Source organism: Glandiceps talaboti, chromosome 18, assembly GCF_964340395.1.
Source record: "Glandiceps talaboti chromosome 18, keGlaTala1.1, whole genome shotgun sequence".
Taxonomy (NCBI): domain Eukaryota; kingdom Metazoa; phylum Hemichordata; class Enteropneusta; family Spengelidae; genus Glandiceps; species Glandiceps talaboti.
In genome coordinates this window covers 3,336,781-3,357,127 of record NC_135566.1, presented here as the reverse complement: position 1 = coordinate 3,357,127, position 20,347 = coordinate 3,336,781, and the positions used below count along the sequence as shown (strand labels likewise).

Genomic DNA, 20,347 nt, shown 5'->3' with positions numbered 1-20,347 from the left:
ACTCAAGGAAATAAATGACCTGGTGCATATTTGTAAACTTTCGGTTCTAGACCAAAGTTCTACAGAGTCATTTTAGTGAGTTTATATTTGTAGTGATGCAACACTGAGGGCGTACTCATGATACCTCACATCACATGTTACTTCATATTCTTGCTTGGTGCTTACATTCGGTTGCTAGAACAACGGAGGTGAAAACTGTTCCTCATTTACAACAAGTGACAGGCTAACATAAACAAGCAGAACTTGTTAAAAACAAGGAAAGTAAACATATGATTTGGATTTAAATTAAACAGAAAAGCCACTCACCATTAGTCCAATCCAAATAAATCAATTTCCATTTCCATTCCAGCATTTCTCTAGTGTTATAGGGATCATACGATGCATGCCATAGAATTGTAAACTGATCTAGTGACATAGTAAGTCTGCCGTGAAGTAATAATCTCAGTTTATCCCAGACAGGCAGAGGAAGGCTAGGATCTAATGATGGTTTGTTTAACAAATCCATGACTTGATTCACTTGGGCCCAGGTATTCTCCCAACAGTATCCCCATGACAATGTAAATGATGCCACATCTGATATATAAAGATAGACATGTACTTGTTAATAGCAATAATTTATGTCTCAGTTTAGTTCAAACTTTCCCGATAGTTTCCTTTAAGTCATTGTTACTGCTCAATGAACATGTACAATTTGTAATGTTTTTGTGAATGAAAATAATCGATATCATATCTTAGAAATTGTTCATTGCGAGTATAATTTTGTGCCCTACCTGTGTTTAGGTCATGGTAAAACTTTAATGGTGGCATATTTCTTTGTACTGTAGCATCAGACCATGGTGCATCAAGTGGAATGACTCCCTCTCTTTTACCTGTAAATGTATGAGTTAAAAGAATAGGAAAACTATTAATGGTACAAATACAGTCAGTAAGATATGACATTCATGCCATGCTATCAGCTATCACTCACATCTGTACTACTAGTCTGTAAGATATGATATTCATGCCACACTATCAGCTATCACTCACATCTGTACTACTAGTCTGTAAGATATGACATTCATGCCACAATATCAGCTACCACTCACATCTGTACTACTAGTCTGTAAGATACAACATTCATGCCATGCTATCAGCTACCACTCACATCTGTACTACTACTAGTCTGTAAGATACAACATTCATGCCATGCTATCAGCTACCACTCACATCTGTACTACTAGTCTGTAAGATATGACATTCATGCCATGCTATCAGCTACCACTCACATCTGTACTACTAGTCTGTAAGATATGACATTCATGCCATGCTATCAGCTACCACTCACATCTGTACTACTAGTCTGTAAGATATGACATTCATGCCACACTATCAGCTATCACTCACGTCTGTAGCTGTCCCAGACAAGTGATTTGATAGCTAGGGTAACTTACTTTGAAATAAGGTTGTCCCAAGGGAGGAGAATTCATCAAGATTATGCTCAGGGATACTGTTGGTGGTTGAAAGATCATATTTGTAATGATATTGACTATCTTAGTTTAGACAACAGTGATACAAACCTCTAGGAGCTGCAGACTGCTCTGCACCAACAAGTCTTCCCCACCATTGCCAGTCTTTCATCTTCCAAATACTCTGTGGATAGTCTCTGAGTGTTAGGTCTACCTCTCTGGCATTACCACGTACCATTCTACACCAAAGTGTAGTGAACTCAATACCATCAGAAGGATAAGGACTGTGAAAAAATAAGTGGTCATATATATGAGAAATGTCTATTTATTTTGATTTTTGATAAACGAAATAACTTTACTACGTTTTCCTACATGAAAAAAGTTATATAAAACAATATGGCCCAATTTATTTGTTCCTCAATAAACTGCAGAAACTCAAAGCTGTGGTAACAGTTTGTTATTGTATGTACATATCTTACATATTGTTAAGTTTGACTACTACTTTGTAGATCTTTACAGGGAAATGCCACTCCAGGACTAAAGTCACTAATTTTATGATTTTACATCACCTACAATAACTTACAATTTCAGAGAAGCATCAAGTTGATCTTGTACTTTTATAGGTTATCTTTGCTATTGGCTACTGCATCATGGGAGTCAGCAGAAATAATATATTCAATGGTTCCACACTGAATATTCATGAGAGCTATTTTACACTGAAGGGAATAGGCATTTGAGACAATTGTAAATGATGTAAAATCAAGAACTTACTCTTCAGCACCCATAGTGTATGAAAATGTCTCTATTTCCTGGACCGGCATCTCCATTTTAAATTCAAGGAAGAGATATTGACAAACTCATACCTGTCATTATCAATGTCCTTCAACTGTTTGATAATATTTTCCTTTCCATGAAGTGATTCATCACATATTGCCGTAAATTCTAATCCATTTATTGTCCATGTTAGTAACGTCTGTCTGATTGGTGAAGTCTTGTATAACTGTTTAGATCTCTTCATATAAATATCAACACTCTTTCTATCCAAGGAGTCGTACAATTCATCAATTTTCTTGGCTGCAATTTGTGAGAAAAATTATGAAAGTAAGTACAAGGGTGTCAGAGCTGAAAGTTGTAAAGAAAAACACTACCTGTGTTTCCCCATTATTTTACAGTGCATTAGAAACAGGCTTCTGCAGAAAACAGATGGACTTGATGATTTTAATGGCTTTAGTTCTTTACTTTCCAACTGATAATCAGTATGGCAACTTTACAACTTTACAACCCCACTGTACGTGACACCTATATACTTATTTTTTTGCATTTTAAGTTGTTTCGCTGTGTGTAAAAACTGCCGTGATATCACTAGAGTGACACACCCAGACAACATCATTTGTACTCTATGTACAAACGCCCCTTTCAGGTTTTTTTGTTCTTTCCAACTGTAAAGTATTAGTGAGGTATTCCTGAAACAAGATCTACCTACAGTATATCATGTTTTCCTACCTGGTATCAATTCTCCATGTGCCTGTTTTAACTCAGCCACTTTACTATCCAGGAGTTCCTTTCTGCGCTCACTTTCTCTGTGTTCATCTCGCATCAGCTGTGATTAACAATGAATGAAATTCAATCAGTTAGACAATATTTGGAAAGGTTTTCAATTCCATAAAAAAATATCAGTTTTATGGTTATACAATCAAGAACTTATCATATCATTTACCTGGTCTCTAAGTGTATGAAGCGACATACACTATGATTTGAAAGGAAAAATATCAAAATAGCGCCAATGACACTGTAGCACAATCTATGATGTTACCCCTGGTACTCTATGATAGGTATTTATCAGTTTGTAATTTTAGGAACCAAACAGTGGAATGTTCAAGTCTCTCTTGGTATAAATAATTGAACGGATACTTATAATAAACCTGTCTGAGTATTGGTTTGGCTAGTATAGTTAGATGTAGTTGTTATGGTCATCACAGTTGCTAGGAATTCAGAAATTTGAGTTCATGTTATCATAATAAAATTTTTTGGGTCATAAAATTCCTAGCTGCAACTGATTGTTTTATAAAACTGTTTTATTAGACATAATGACTTTTAATCATAATATTGTACACTTTGAACAGCATTGAATCATGATGTGAAGGTAAACATATTTGTATAACAGTACACATAGTATGGTAAAATAAATCCAATCAAATTGATTTTAAGGTCCGCACCCTAAAATCAGTAGCACCAATGCGATGGCAATGTCAACCTGCTACTGTACTTATTACTATTATATAATCACACACAACACATGTTAATTTTATGTTATAATGCTCCGAGTATGATTCCATGGATTAATACAAATACAAGCTACGGGTGTACATTTGCATATCATTTGCATACACGTATGCTAATTACCTCATAATTGTCCCCAAGTTTGACTTCAAATGGACTATCCAGCAATTTGAAAACAACGCTCTGAAATGAACAAAACAGAATTTCCAGTTAATTTCTGATGAAATATACTGGAATCTGATGAAATAACAATGTCTATTCAAGACAATAAAAAACAAACAATAAAGAAACATTTTCCTACCTTAATTTGCACCAGTAAATCAGAAGATAATTTACCACTCTTCGTTTTCTTGTGAACAACTTTCAGCCATTTGAAAATATTAATAATCTGAAATATGGAAATTAGAAATATGGGTTAATAACAATTAGTCTTTGTTTTACAATCTGTCTTGTTTACGTGGCATATATTTTGGTGAAACAGTGCACATATGATGAAGCCAAGATGACGTCGGATTTTATCACCATGTTCAACTCTCACTGCAGTCTGAGCAACTTGAGTAGAGCGAGTTCTGTAGAATGTGCAGAGTACATCGCAATGTGATTATTATATTGTATAGTGTTATAGGTAATGTACAATTAGTAATAAATGACAAATATTTCAGTGAACACAGACTAATCACTGCATTCACATGAAAGTTTCATAGATATGGTTTACTTACCTGGTTGTAATTGGCAGCAAAGTCATACTGATAGGGGAAAGTCACATCTAAACTCTTAAAAAAGATACCCCTGTAGAGTAAATACAACAACAAGATGACATTATAATCGGCTATTGTGTTGTCTGCACACTTCAACTACTCACAAACTACTTTGCCATTCATAACATACAACATGTGATTGTAGTTTTTTTAGGCTATCTTGCAACCTTTTCAGCATTTACATATGTCCATGTTTTCTGCTATTCATGAAGAGTATTCTCAGAGCACTGGAATACCAGAAACTTATCAGCTTTTTGAGGAACATATCAGGAGGCCGTCAACCCGTATCAGCTATTGCGTGAACATCTGAAGAATTCACACATGTGATATGAAGGATGTCAAAACCTTGGATATAGATGCAGGTTGAAGGAAGCTCACAGTTCTTGTAAGAGTGATATTTAAAGGAGCACACCACTCCAGGAAATAAATGTATTTTCATAAACTTTGGGTTCTTCACATAATTTTCGCTCGGTTGTCAAGAAACACCAAATTGAAACACTTTTTCGACTCTGTTGTTCTTTCAGTGATGCACCATTGCATCATGGGTCTTAGAAGATCTGATTACTAGTATTCATTAGACGCACACTGAATATTCATGATTTACCCCACTCTGTTACCATGGTTCCCAAACTTGAGCAAAAACACTAAATACTCCACACTACATCAACTTACCATCCAGTGTTTGATTTAGTTTGTAGATTCTCAAAACTTTGTCTATCTCTCTCAATGTTATCATTGTTGTATAGTTTCTTGAAACATGGCTCCTGTAATAAAGTTCATACAGACATGTTAGTGACAAAATCTGTGAAATTCAATGTAATTTTGAAAGGCTTGATTTTTTCATATATCTATGTGATTATACACTGAATTATAGGGTGTCAACCTTCAAAGGGTTGATATACTAATATCGATTAACATCCCATAATATTGGGACATTGTGGATCATAACAACCACTCATTAAACAATATCACACTCCTATGACACTTGTATAATCTACCTCAAATCACTGTTGATCACATGACATACCATGGTCATCCTTTGAATCTGAAATCACAGGCTTTGGAGACTTTTAAGACGACACTCACAGTCTGCCAATATACCCAAACATATGCAGCACACATACACACACACATATGCACATGTAAAAACACACACACATCATTATGGTGGTCATCATCATCATCATCATCATCATCATCATCATCATCATCATCTGATCATTGTCATCAACACTGCCGCCACTGCCACGGCAAGTGATTTTACTATTTATGAATCATATTATTATTACCACACTTTGAAAATCCATACAGACTACTAAGTACTGCATACTATAACTCATATTCCATTATCCATGTCTACCCACCTCTATGACAATGACTTGGTGTTCATCAAAGTGAAAGACAACTTCTGGTGAAGATAACAGAAACGTTTCACCTTCCTTCTTGATTTCAAGTTGATCGACATGAATCAAATTTCTGAAGAAGAAAAAAATACATGTCTTAGTTTTCTCTCAGATATATTGTAGAGTTGGACTAATTTCCCTAAAAAATTAAAGTTCTTAACAATATATCCATACTTTACCATACAAAAGTTTGTTCCTCTACCTTTTAATAATAATAATAATAATACTTTATTTTTCTATAGTGACTTCCATCAAAACAATAACAAACCGCTTCACAATAAAATATATAACAAATGATTTAAAAATACAATGATAAAAGTAAGACCAGCTCGAATACAATGATAAAAGTAAGACCAGTTTGAATACAATGATAAAAGTAAAAGTAAGACCAGTTCGAATAGTTGAAATGATAAAAGAAATTTTGGGTCCACCATCTTATTTTCTCCATACAGTGAACACCATGTCAGTATTTGGCAAATGTATTCTACACGGATTAATTTTGATATCATTTAGACCTCTTTCGGAAAGCCTGTTTCTACTGCACTGTAAAAAATAGCAATGCTTTATCAGTTTTTAATGTGATTGGGTAAAGGATCTTGCTGTGTGTGTTGTGTCTCTGTTATTGTTAGTCTAGAGTTAAAGTGTGTCTATCTTTGTGTTCAAAACATAATGTCCCATGAGTGGAACACCAAGGCAACTTCATTTCTCCTGTAAAGAGATAGGATTGCAACTTGGCTATGGACCTAGTATGTAACCTTACCTTTGTGTGCGTGATATGGTATAGTAGAACCGTAACTGGTGAACGTCTATAGTGGCACTTATACTTGTACTTTTGTCTGTATTTGGCAGAGAATCTTGAGCAATAATATTTTCTCTCGTGGGTGATCTAGGAATACTGGCCTTAATGTTCCTGATGTGTTCTAACACTTCTTTAGTACTGTGGTAGATAGTCATGTGATCAGTGGGTGTCCATTCTATACAACATTTATTTGTAATCTGGACAGACACTTCCTGTAAATCAGAGAATTGAAAAGTAGTGTGAATTATAGGATGCATGAAAATTGGGAAATTCCTGTAAATGGTAATAGCATAGGTTGTACCCCACAGATGTTTAACTGACTGCGAGATGATGAAAATAAGTGGGTGCTTCTTCAATGAGGCAACAATTTAAATGGCAGATTATTATTTAAACTAAGCAATTCACACTTTACACCTTATTTTCTTCATAAACTGAACTACCCCCCCCCCCCCCCACCACCACCACCACCACCACTGTCCACTCAGATACTGTATAGTAACATATTCTTGTTTAAAATACAAGATATGTATTGCAGTGAACACCAATACAATAACTGTCCATTTCTATACTACAGTACTTACTTTGGAAGGCTGGAATTTCCATGTCATTTTATCCATGTTGAGAATTCCTTGGGAAAGTTGGCGGTATGGTAAGCAGTCACAACTCTGGAAAATAAACAATGACAATGGTCAACTCTCTGTTTTCTGAAAATGGAGGGGGATGAGGGGTTAACTATATCCTGCCCTGATTTACAACAATGTAACACAGAAATTCGTAATTGCATGTACGACATCAGAAACTGTGTATAATTCCCCTAAATGATCAACCGTGATTTACCAATGGGACAAGGACCAATTGATTACAGTTTGATAAAGACGAAATTCCAGATCCAGATTTTAGTAAAACAATAACATTGCTAGCATCAGTCACTGAACTGTAACCGTTGAGGGCGCCCTCTCCTTTCCTTCACACTTTGCATGAATATGGAGGTGTCTGGTGGTTAATGATTTCACCCTGATGTAGAGGTACATGCTATCCTGCATGCCTTCTAGTTCAATTTTATTTCAATGGATAACATTAAAAATTCAGCAATTCTTCTCCTTAAAATGTGTATGGTATTATGCCATCAAAATGTTGACATTAAAATGCAACATTTTTGACATGTTTATAGATTTTATACAGTTAAAAAACAAACAACCATTTTGGTCATGAAAACTTGAGTTGGAGTTAAATACTAGATACAAACCTTCATTGATTTCTGTAATCTCACAAAATGGATACCTTCAAAATATCCCTGAGATTCAGTTGTACTAGATACAGCTGCTACTCTATCAACCCTCAACATCAAACACTCTGAAATGACAACATACAACATACATTGTAAATAAAATGAAAGTTTGAGAATGCCAATATAATAAACAGCGCCCTCTATGGCCAAAATCATTACTGGAGGGTGATCCTGGGTCTACATTCTTTGGTAAATGAGAGACTTCAAAGCAATCCATTTTATCATTGTACGCATCATTCATAATGTCTTTCCTTCCATAAAAAGTTGATATGAAAAAAAATTATGCTCATTAGACACTAAAAAATCACATTGAAACTTCATACCAATATTGGTTACAAGCAATACTTAATAAAAATGACTCACCATTCACAGAACTGCAAACAAAACCGTTGAAATCTTTCAACTTGAACTTGATGTTTCTACTCCTGGGTTTTTTGATCGATCTCTTGGTAGGTGATGTTGGCGTTGGTGACTGTGCTAGTGCTGTTTCTCTAAGCATCTTGAATGTACCTAGTATTTGTTCAGTCAAGTCTAGTATCTCATTGGAGCATTCTAAGTGTAAGCATTGTGTCTCTGCTTCCAATTCTACACTGGTTTCCGAAGAACTAAACTGAAAACCAAAAATGTTGATTCAGTAAAATTTCACATACACTGATAATCTATCACTTCGTGTCTGTTTGTATATACATGTATGTCTATCTTTATTCTCTATCCCTCTAGTATTTTGTGGTTCCTGCATGTCACACAACTGGACAGTCTCATATATATCCATGCACAAATACATACACAATTACATGTACACACACACACACACACACACACACACACACACACACACACACACACACACACACACATATCTAAACACACAAACACACTAATACAACACTTGTACATTGACACAAATACACATACATACACCTGTCTACCTGTCCAGGCAAAGTCCAAATGCTAATTTTAAAACTGTAAAACTGAAATCATCACAAGGAGTCTTATTATCAACTTACATTGATATCAATAAGATGCATGGCATATGGTGTTCCCCATAGATGTTTACTGACTGAGAAATGACCTGAATACTTGGCTGCTTCACCAACATAACAATAAAGCTGCTCTCCATGAATTTTACCTCTGAAATGACAACAAAAATTAAGAATACAGTCTTGGTTGTACATCCACAATTCAAGAGAGGTATGCAATAGCATACAAACCTTTGAAATGACTATTAAAATAGAGTTGGAATAGGAATACAGTTATCTGTAGAAAATTTGCATTGATATAATTCCCTAGCTTGAAATCTGAAATGAGAATTGAGACTGGATTGCAATTACAGTATAAAATCCACTTTAATGGTTTGAACTCTGAGCTGATACAGTAATAGAAAAGGGACTGGATATGGGACTGGATTATCAGATAAAAGTATGTGATAACAGTACATAAAATTCATATCGAAATTACTCAATATCCATGTCTGCTTTACATTGTATATGTGCCTCAGACTGTAAGGTACTTTGCTAGCTACACCTCTATATTCAATGAACAACACACCATGAATATCGGGTTAGCATTATCAATGCCTATGTCAGCCTGTATATTTGACACCTCTTTATTCAACAAATGACTCACCTTGAATATCGAGTTAACGTCATCAATGTCAGCTCACTACGTACATGTATATGTGCCTCAGCCTGTATATTTTACACTTCTATATTCAACAAATGACTCACCTTGAATATCGTGTTAACGTCATCAATGTCTGCTCACTACGTATATGCGCCTCGGCTTGTACTTTACTAGCTACTGCTGAAAATTTTGGTATATCTGGTTGACTGACAGATGCTGATAAATGATAGATATTGACAGCTAAATCTATGGGTAGTTTCAAACCACTCAAAAGAGATTTAGGCCTGTGAAAAGAACAGAAAAGGGAATAGAGACATTTTCATAAACTATGGGTTCTGGAGAATCATTTCATGATGTTACATTATCTATAATTAGAAATTTGCATATAGGGGCACTAGTTGCATTCTATTTTTCCTAGGGTAATATTCATTTACACAGTTCAGTAGTCTTATCAGGGATTGACTGTGGAAAGAATATGTGCCTGAGAATGTGATGTGTTATAAAACACTTATTGCCTGGCCTTAAACGGGCGCTAGTAGATGTCATATTGCCTGGCCTTATTTGGGCACTAGTAGACATCATATTACCGGTACCCCTTGAGTGGCTATGTAACAACTGTTTCACTCGGCTTTCAGCCTCTGGAAATGCTGCTGCATAACAATAAATTTCAATTCAATTCACTTCAACAGTCCTCATGGTAATAGATGTCTACTAGTGCCCGATTAAGGCCAGGTAATAAGTGTATACTAGTAATATAAACATGCTGGCACTAGTATGGTACCGTAGTACATTGTATATTAACTTTATGTCTGTTTGCTTTACTGTGAAAAGAGAACAAATCTGAAGAATCTTACTTTAATCTTTCTGCGATCTCATTCATTTCAAGCTGTTCTTCAGTCAGTTTCCATGGTAACAAAAAGCTGTCCAGCAGCTGGTACCAGAAAGTGACTTCATCTTGTAAATATTGCACATGACATGAATCGACCAATAGAATGCCTTGACCAAATGAATCAGTCAACTGATGAAAGAGAACATCGTGATTGTTTATTTAGTTGAGTTTGAATGAGTGTATTCCGTCACTTTTGATTTTTCTGATCAGCATTTTTTACTACATCTTTTATATAATTCTGATAAATAATTTGCAAAGATGTGAAATAATCATTCTAAGATGAATGAATGGAACTAATGAAGTGGCATCGTCACGCTGCAGCTAAAACTGCATGAGTGGTATAGTAGGGATGAACACAAAAATTTGTAACTGAAGTCCTTCACTAGTAACAGTGAAAATTCCCATAGCAACGGAATAATCAAGATGCTTTGGTCTAAAACAACTGTTATCACCTAAGCCACAAAAATACACATAATTTTATTTTGATACTCACTATGTATCTGTTTTTATCATTTGAACAAGTTTACCTACCTTTAAGTCTGTTTGAAGTTTTGTCAATGAAAATAACTTCAATGGTGAAATGTTTGTCAATTCAATATCTAGAAATGATACAATTAAAGTTGCATTAGTAAGTGCATGCATATGCAAATGAGCTGTCAACAAATGCACAGTCAACAAAATGTGTATGGGTTCCTGAGACTAACGTCATCTAAAATAAAATTAACAATGTAATGACCACTTGAGAATGCATCCAACTTTTGTCATGAAAAACAGGGAAATTATAATTTTAAAAAAAAATTTCCACAAAGAGGCTATCGTGCTCAACTATCGAGTCCCCATTTGTAAGTTGTTGTCCGAAAGCTGCTTCTGAACAGCGCCACCACTGGCCAAACTATATAATCTTTTGTTTTTCTGATACCTGCACTAGTACTCAGTGTCTTTCTCTATGTTTTCTCTTTGTTAGACATACCTTTTTTAGTCTATACTAACATATTCCAATGAATAAAATGAAGTGACATGAATTCAACAATACAAACACAAATTTGTTTTGTCAGAGACCAGCATGATGTTAGGACTCACCTGAAAATATACACTGTAATTTCGTAGAGGGCAGTATAATATCTTTTAGCACATCTTTAACACCTGGTAAAACTGAGTTGGTATCACATTCTAGTGATATAGAACCCAAATGGAGACATAAGAATCTGTGAACAAAAGTAATATAAAATGAAATATTACGTCTTATTGAATCTGAATAAAAAAATAACCTTTGTCAGATACTTATTTGTTGATGAGTATTTGTGAGAATTCAAAGTATAGTTACAAACAAGCATTATGATTGAATAACAAACTTTATGTGAATATTGCTGAAGTCACTCCTTTGTAAAACTGCATACACCATGCTACTTCTGATTCATATCTGACATCCAACAGTTATTCTTACCTGTTTTTACTTTGCACTGAAACCTTCGCACTAGCACCAACAATGTCCACTTTGACAGACTACAAACAAGACAAGGAAATAAATTATTTGCAATGAAGTCATTTCAACTTGCACACTGAATATTCATGACTCCAAAGTGTCTATTCCCTTCAGTGTAAAACATCTCATAAATATTCATTGTTCAACCATGAATATATTATTTCTGCTGACTCCCATGATGCAATAGCCCACAGAAAAGACACTCTATAAAAGCACACGATCAACTTGATTTTTCTCTGAAATCACAAGTAATTGTAGGTTAAGTGAAATAATGAAATGACTCTTGAGAACCCATAGGTTATGAGAATGACTTCATTTCCTGGAGTGGTGTTCTCGTTTAAATGTCAGGGATCCAGTCCCAGGTTCTAAAGTAAGAGTTATCTTATCAGTGGAGCCACTGGGGTTTAGATCAAATTGTTCTAAAGCTCTGTACAAGCAGCTGTTTTTCACCCCTAAATTTTAATCCTAATCCAAGTATTGATGAAAAGATAATACAGACATATTGATAACTTACCTTTGGAAGCATTTTCATTATGGTGTTCAACTTTTGTGTGTTCTTTATGGAGACTGGTTCACTACTTATTGCAGGTATTTCTGAATAAATGATAATATAAGATAGGTTTCTATTCTGTACAATACAAGCTTTTTTGACATTCAAACTAATTATGGAGAGAGAGAGAGAGAGAGAGAGAGAGAGAGAGAGAGAGAGAGAGAGAGAGAGAGAGAGAGAGAGAGAGAGAGAGAGAGAGAGAGAGAGAGAGAGAGAGAGAGAGAGAGACAGACAGACAGACAGACAGACAGACAGACAGACAGAGACAGAAATCTACTTCTACTATTTTCACATTCACCAAACACATTCAGGGTTTTCTTTTAAACCCAAAGATGAAATTAATTCTTGATACTACATCCCGGTGTACTAATACATGTATATGACCACAATAAACTTACTTGTCTGTGATATGACTAATAAACCACCCTGTGGTCCCACAATGGTACTAGGTATGTAAGGATTTAGTGAATCCCTACCTCCCTCTCGCCTGTTCCCACCCCCTCTAATCTACCAACAATGGAACAAATGTAATGACTAAAGTTTTCTTTGTTGTAATTGAGGTCAAACATATAATTAGACTTACCTTCACTTTGTGATATCACTGAGGTTGTTTTAAAGTTTGTCTGAAGAAATCCTACAAAAAAAAAATGTAAATTCTTATATCATATTGATTGATTGGTTGGTTGGTTGGCAACCGTACAAGGGTGTAGGTACAATCTGAAGTATGATTTCTACTCAGCTGATTTCACAAGATATGCACACAATTACACACACACACACACACACACACACACACACACACACACACACACACACACACACACACACACATATCTAAACACACAAACACACCTATACAACACTTGTACATTGACACAAATACACATACATACACATACATACACATACATACACCCACACACACACCCACACACCCACACACACACACATACACACACACACACACACACACACACACACACACACACACACACACACACACACACACACACATTTTAATTTTGTGTGTTGAATTATGAAAAACTAAAAACTGTGGACTATACCTTCATAAAGTTCTATACTTGGTTTACCAATAGCTACTTGAACAGCCTGAAATAAGTAAACAACAACAAAAGTCTAATTGATATAATTGGTAAATAACTGACAATGGCAGAAATAGACAAAGTCAAGCAATCACAATAAAAGCAGTCACTATAACGAAGTTGCAGCCAGAAATCCATGTCAATGGGGATTTTGAATTCATTATTTCCCAATCATTGGGAAATCAAAATTCAAAATCTCAATTCACCTGGATTCTAGGCTAAGGAAGTTGATAAAATACATGTAATGACCTCTTTATTCAACATAAATGCCAGCTGACATATGATACTGGGAGATGTATCCATGCATGGCACTACATGCTTCAACTACTGCATTAATTAATTATCTCTGAAGAAACAGCATGACAAAGGTTGTCACTGACTACTACCATGTTCCAATCACGGTATGCAAATCTATATTATGCTCATGAATAGTTCATTTTTAATTTCCATATTTGGAATTCAGCTCACCTTTTCAAATGTGTTACCATACATTATTCAATCTATCGTTATGCATGAAGGCATGGGAAATGACCTATTGCTGTGTCTGGCATCAAAAGTAGGCCACTATATATCAATACAGAAGTAAGCTTTCACGTCAGACATTGACCTTTGACCTTGAACAGACTGCTCACAACAACTTTCAAGTTCAAATCTACAATATCAACACACCACGAAGTCATTCTTTGCTAACTGTGATCATCTAATTCCACTTGACATGTTTCCATTATCTATTTCTGATAAGTTATTGCGATAGGAATTGAAAGTTTAAAAAGTTGGTGGTAGTTCTGCATGCTAAGTGACAGTACTGGAAACAGTGGCACTAAACTAACACTGATATATCTGGATGTCAAAACTCATTAATTTTAATTGCACCTCCATTTTAATGTATTTAGGTACCGTACAGTTATATATAGCACAACTAATATCATGATATATTGCAAATACTGGTGAGGGTAAACATCAATGTGTTACACTTACTGTGGGTACTTTCTCTAGTAAATCTACACCAAAAGATAACTTGAGTGTGCAGGAAAAATCAGCTATACATGTTCCATCTGAACTTGTCTGGAGGTAAAACAAAAACAGAATAGCAATGTTACAGCTTAAAGATGAACTAGCTGCAACTGGGACATGTTTAGAACTGTTTTGTTAGATATAACAGCTTACATGTAATATCGTGCACATGGAACAATATTGAATGGGTAAAGATATTTGTGTAGCTGTACACATAATATGGTAAAATAAATCCATCAAATTAATTTTTGGGTTCACACCCTAAAATCAGCACCCCAATGAGATCATGATTTCCATTCTCCCAAACCAGAGTTATTATTTCTACCACTACATTTCCTGTGGGAGGCTCGTTAAGGACATTGCCGTAAAACAGGCCGTGGTTTGCGATGATGACGATTTCAACCTGTTACTGTACTACTTACAGATAAAATCAATCTCTAATTAGTATTATCATTATTGGTCTTTTAACAATTTTCAGTGAATGCTTTGTCGGTTGTCCAACCGAAAAATATACTCCTGGTCCAGTTACAGCTTGTGTATCTTAATGACTATGAGTACACAGTCACTACAAGGTTGGTAAAAATGAATATGAACTTCAGATAACAATTTTATTTTCAAAGTAGTACCCTTTATTTGAGTAAACATTATTGAAATTGTGAGATAAAAAAATACTTACAGATTTTGTGCTCTTTAACATTTTACATGATATCTGGTTTGCTGCAACTTCAGCTGACAAATATCTGTCAAATGAGAAAAAGTTTTAGAAGATACTACGTGTAAATAATATTCCCAAACTTAATCAATGATTTGTACAAAAAAAAACAGAACAATTTTCCAAGATAATTTCAGGCACTAAGAAAACTGTGCAACTGTTCAACTGTAAAAGTATTCTTAGAACAGCAAAATTTCACACATCAAAATTTCATTGCCTTTTTTTTGTTTCTTTTGACAAATTTCTTACCAGACAGTATTAGTATATATCTTGTGAGAGAGAGTGAACAAAGTGGTAAACAATACTATTTTTGCTCTGAAACAGTCCACAGACAATCTTGTTGTAGATGTGAGAAGAACGACACGCTGCATACTTAGAGCATGGCATATTCAATCAAACCCAGAGTGGGCTCGAAGTCCATCCATAGTAGTAAAGTTCAAGTGTATTACCCACTTCACCACTGACAACCCATTTTTTCATTGAGTGTCAAACTGAAGATGATCAAATACCTTGACAGGTAGTAAACTTAATTTTACTTTAACTATGGGTGTGTTCAAAATAAAAGCAGTTTGCAATCCGTTAGCTGTACTGTCTATGGTGTTCGATATGTGACTACACTCGCTCTCATATACTTACAATTAACTATGGGTGAGTTCAAACTAAAAGCAGTTTGCAATCCGTTAGCTGTACTGTCTATGGCATTAGATCTGTAACTACACTAGCTCTCATATACTATGTGAGTTGGCATAGTTACTGTACAGATCAGCACAGTGGACAGACTAACTAACGGATTGCAAATAGTTTTTATCCTGAACTCGTTCTATGTGAAATGACCCCAAGAGGATGACAAAACACAGTTACCATTATAGAGTCTGTAATTAACATATTAGCCAACTACTCACCTGTCATCCCTATTACTACCATTGGCTTGTAAATCTTGTAGAGTGAAATGAACCAATGCATCGGATGTGACAGCTTTCAATAACATGATATTTAAAGACTCCATTCTGAAGGACATAAACTGTAAAAACAATACATACAAATTGTAAGTGTATAGTTATAGAAACTTTACAAACAGGGAAAAACTGAAAACAAGAACTTGGAAACAGTTGGCAATACCCTTGTACATTTTGACAAAATTCCTCATAGTGATGCACATAGTAGCAGCAAGTTTACAGCAATATTGACACACATTGTTAGATGATAGTTACGAGTCTCCATCAGTGCTTTGTTTGTACAAAAGTAGTTACACAAAGTTTTCTGTAACTTTTCAAAATTTATGTTAATAGATAAATCAATCATAAACTTCCTTACTTGAACTACCCATTTAATCAAGGTCACCATCCAGGGTCTCAAAGAAAATCCTGTGTGTAAGAAATCGAATTGATCATTTGTTAGTATATGTAGATGCATTCTTACACTAAGTACAAGCCAAGTTGTATATGTTCGTACAGAAAATATTGAATTTATACGCTGTCATGACATGTCACATCTATGCCATTGGTTCTGCTGTGGTGCTATGAGTAAGAGTTAAAACAGTTACAATGAAAGTGTTGATCCTTTCCAGGAGGTGGGGACCAACAGGTTTCAATAAACCCCAACCTTCAGAAAGAAATTAGTCAAGAATGGATACCCAAACAAGCCTTTGTAAAGTCACACATAGGTAAGGGAGGTGGCTACTCTAATGTCTTTGGCATTGTGGGTAATTACATAAAAATGCCAATGACATTTTACAAACGAATTGCATTGTGGGAAAAAGTAAGATAGCTTCTAAATAGTCTCATTTACCCAGACTCTCACCACTCGGGCAATACTCCCGAGACTACACCTGGGGAAATTTAATCCAAAGTCTCCTGCACTGGATCTGTCTCCCAAAGCAATGCATTCTGGGAATACTTCATGTCCAACATTGAATGCTAAATGACCCAGGTTCTTCGTTGTATATCTTAATTATGAACAAAAGGCTTCATAATCCAATCTTTCATGACTGGGCAGAAATGTACCAGTACTGTGTGACTTTAAAGGAAGGCCTCACATAAATTAGATTAAATTTCACAAGACTCTTACCTTGTAGTAGAGCCCCAGTGGTGAGAGTCTGGGTAACCGAGACTAGCTCCTACAATGTCTTTGGCATTGTGGGTCGTATATAAAATGTTCATGAACTTTAAACACCTAATTGCATTGTAGGAGAAATTAAGATGGCTAGTGTACAACCATGATTCTTCAGACACTTACCTTTACTGGTGTTTGATTCATGATTTGATACTCTAGAATCCATTTCATTATCACAAGTTGATCTCATCTCAGTTTGTACTCTGATATCGCCTACACAAAGGGTTAATAAGTGTCTACACAAGGAAAAATAAATTGAACTATTAAAATCAACTGACACATACAGCACACAAAGATGACAGTGACTTTAAAAACTTCACCTTGCAACTCTGCTCAGTAAAAAGTGCAGCACATACTAAAGGTATATACATGTATATTGACAATAACAAACAAAATCAGTGTTATACAAAGACCCTATAACAACTGACACTACTTACTTTTGATCTGGATTCAAAAATCTCCATGCCAAGCTTAAGCTGTCCACAACCTTAACAAGGAAAGAAAAAGCTGTCAGTTTTTTCTCTAAGACTATTGCTGTCTTTATATTGGTAACTTAAAAGTATTTCTCAACTACAGAGTAACATCACACTCAGGTCATTCCTATACATACTGTACAGAGAATTAAAGAAACCCAGTCACAGTTAAATCCACAAAACGTGCAATTGTTGTTGACACCTTCCAGAACAGCTGAGTATACAAAGATGACAACTCATAAAGAATGCAATTTGTCATGATGAGGATCCTCAACCAAAACAGATTGAAAGCTCTATGCTAAAAAAACTGTTAAAAGCTTGTGTAACTTTTGTAAGTCATTTGATGTACCAGGCTGATCAACATTTTTGGTCAACGCATAAAGTATACTGAGCTGGATTTACATGTATATCTGTGAAAAAACTCTTTTACATATATTCAGCTAAAATAAAGCCATCGCCGAAAAACATACGACTACATTACAATACATTACATTCTTTCATTTGTACCTACCTTACATACACAGAATATTCTCTATCAGTACTCACCAAACTACACCTTTCCATGTTGACCTTGACATTTTGAAGTGAAAACAAGGTAACATAGTCGATACTAATATCTTTCTTCAAAATCTTACTCAGAATCTTAGATAGGATTATTGCTTGGATTCTGGAAGGAAAAATAATGGCAGAAAATTACAAAATGCATCTTTGGAGGGGGTTATTTTTTAATAAAGTGACTATCATTAGTTCTAATTGCTGAATCACATGTCGTCATCCACAGTGTACCCACTAATGATAGCCAAATTTCATTGTTGTGAGTCAAAATAAGAAAAACTGACATTTCTTATGAGTCACCACATAGTAAGAGATAGGGGAACACCAAATTTTGGTGCGCCACTAGAAAATGTGTCCATCAGTGCCAAATTGGCTCAGACCACAGATAATAATATTCTTGTCTGTGCTTAGACTTAGAGGGCACACTGGGCATCCAATGACCAAGTTCTATACAAAGCCCATAATTAAACTATGTATGCACATATGCATGCATCATGTGTGAGTGCATGTGTGTGTGTGTGTGTGTGTGTGTGTGTGTGTGTGTGTGTGTGTGTGTGTGTGTGTGTGTGAGTATGTGTGTTAGGGGGGGGGTTATGTATATTGTAAATGTAGTGATTTTCTACAATCTCTCAGTATGTATAGGCAAACAAACAAATTCTACCAAAGGCTAGCTAAATTTGCTACTGTGGAAAGGGTATGTCAGTAATAATCTATCACACACTGACAGGCAGTTGTCATATTGGTTAATAATTCAGTTTACTACAAACTCAAACTCCAGCTTGAAACGTGAACGTAAGTCACATGAGGATGTGATGACATCATCATGTTTATATCAATGCTCCAATAGCATTCAACTACATGTGCCACTGCTGGTGGTAAGAACAGAATGCTGTGCTGGAGAAATCCATTTGACTGTATGATAGAGATGATTGTAGAGCATATTTACTAGACTAAAATATGTATAACAAAATGACACAAAACAATAACATAACATAACATAATATAACATGACATGACATAACATAACATAACATAACCCAGGCAATAACAGTCACCATAATGTACTGTAATCCATACATTACAAAACTGACAAGCAGCTAAATAAAAATAAACAGTAATTGCTAAAAACGTCACCAGATTTACAACAACAACGATTTAACACTTTGTATAGGCATGCATGGGGAGATGAGAGAGTGTATACATGTGTGTATACATGCGAAATAGACAACTATCATTGTTAGTATTCATTATTACTTATGATTGAATGGTTGGTTTGTGGGTGGCCTAGGGATCGGCACTATTGACAGTTACAATACAGTAACAATACAATGACAACAGGAGTGCAAGTCATGATAGTAAGGTCAACAATCGCGATGACCAGAAAACAAAAGAGTTTAAACTTTGGGGGCGTCGGAAACTGAGTGAGAGTTCGGATGTAAAGAATAAATCTGTCAGACGACGGACAATAACAATCGCATTAGTTTACCCGACACTGTTGACAAATGTCGCTTTATAATTGTGTTAACAAATTCATGGGAGAAATCTAGACAGGGATGATTTACAGAATAATGTAGAGATAAAGAAAACACAATATAGCGATACATTATGTTTACAATAAGTGAATCACGAGTGTCCAGAAAGTTTTGTTGTCAGTTTGCACTTCGTAAACAGTCGATCTGACTCATACCTCGAAATAGCAATAACGACGAATAATATGACGATGCCGTAAAGAAGTAGTGTTAACAGCCACATCATAAAAGTTGGGAGATCCTGACGATCCACGAGAATCAGCGACACAGGGATAAACTATAAATACACAGTAACAAACCACACAGGTATATCAATATGATCCGCCATTTC

The 20,347-nt window shown here is 35.3% G+C and overlaps 1 protein-coding gene across 1 annotated transcript in view; it reads right to left on the bottom strand.

The window, feature by feature from the left end:
- The window catches only part of LOC144448768 (bridge-like lipid transfer protein family member 2), a 57,496-nt gene extending 37,192 nt beyond the window's left edge, over positions 1 to 20,304 (bottom strand). The window contains exons 1-31 of the mRNA XM_078139046.1: positions 20,175 to 20,304; positions 18,479 to 18,599; positions 17,897 to 17,946; positions 17,583 to 17,695; positions 16,662 to 16,711; positions 16,250 to 16,368; positions 15,312 to 15,375; positions 14,600 to 14,686; positions 13,583 to 13,628; positions 13,102 to 13,152; positions 12,483 to 12,562; positions 11,930 to 11,988; positions 11,566 to 11,690; positions 11,017 to 11,084; positions 10,451 to 10,614; positions 9,701 to 9,880; positions 8,981 to 9,104; positions 8,337 to 8,583; positions 7,932 to 8,038; positions 7,267 to 7,350; positions 6,647 to 6,897; positions 5,848 to 5,959; positions 5,156 to 5,247; positions 4,445 to 4,514; positions 4,027 to 4,113; positions 3,849 to 3,908; positions 2,949 to 3,045; positions 2,309 to 2,519; positions 1,557 to 1,729; positions 771 to 869; positions 307 to 573 (exon numbers count right to left, since the gene is read on the bottom strand). Of these exons, the coding sequence (XP_077995172.1) occupies positions 307 to 573; positions 771 to 869; positions 1,557 to 1,729; positions 2,309 to 2,519; positions 2,949 to 3,045; positions 3,849 to 3,908; positions 4,027 to 4,113; positions 4,445 to 4,514; positions 5,156 to 5,247; positions 5,848 to 5,959; positions 6,647 to 6,897; positions 7,267 to 7,350; positions 7,932 to 8,038; positions 8,337 to 8,583; positions 8,981 to 9,104; positions 9,701 to 9,880; positions 10,451 to 10,614; positions 11,017 to 11,084; positions 11,566 to 11,690; positions 11,930 to 11,988; positions 12,483 to 12,562; positions 13,102 to 13,152; positions 13,583 to 13,628; positions 14,600 to 14,686; positions 15,312 to 15,375; positions 16,250 to 16,368; positions 16,662 to 16,711; positions 17,583 to 17,695; positions 17,897 to 17,946; positions 18,479 to 18,599; positions 20,175 to 20,242 (3,526 nt within the window). The 5' untranslated portion in view covers positions 20,243 to 20,304. The remainder of the gene's footprint in view (positions 1 to 306; positions 574 to 770; positions 870 to 1,556; positions 1,730 to 2,308; positions 2,520 to 2,948; positions 3,046 to 3,848; positions 3,909 to 4,026; positions 4,114 to 4,444; positions 4,515 to 5,155; positions 5,248 to 5,847; positions 5,960 to 6,646; positions 6,898 to 7,266; positions 7,351 to 7,931; positions 8,039 to 8,336; positions 8,584 to 8,980; positions 9,105 to 9,700; positions 9,881 to 10,450; positions 10,615 to 11,016; positions 11,085 to 11,565; positions 11,691 to 11,929; positions 11,989 to 12,482; positions 12,563 to 13,101; positions 13,153 to 13,582; positions 13,629 to 14,599; positions 14,687 to 15,311; positions 15,376 to 16,249; positions 16,369 to 16,661; positions 16,712 to 17,582; positions 17,696 to 17,896; positions 17,947 to 18,478; positions 18,600 to 20,174) is intronic.
- Positions 20,305 to 20,347: the final 43 nt, after the last annotated feature.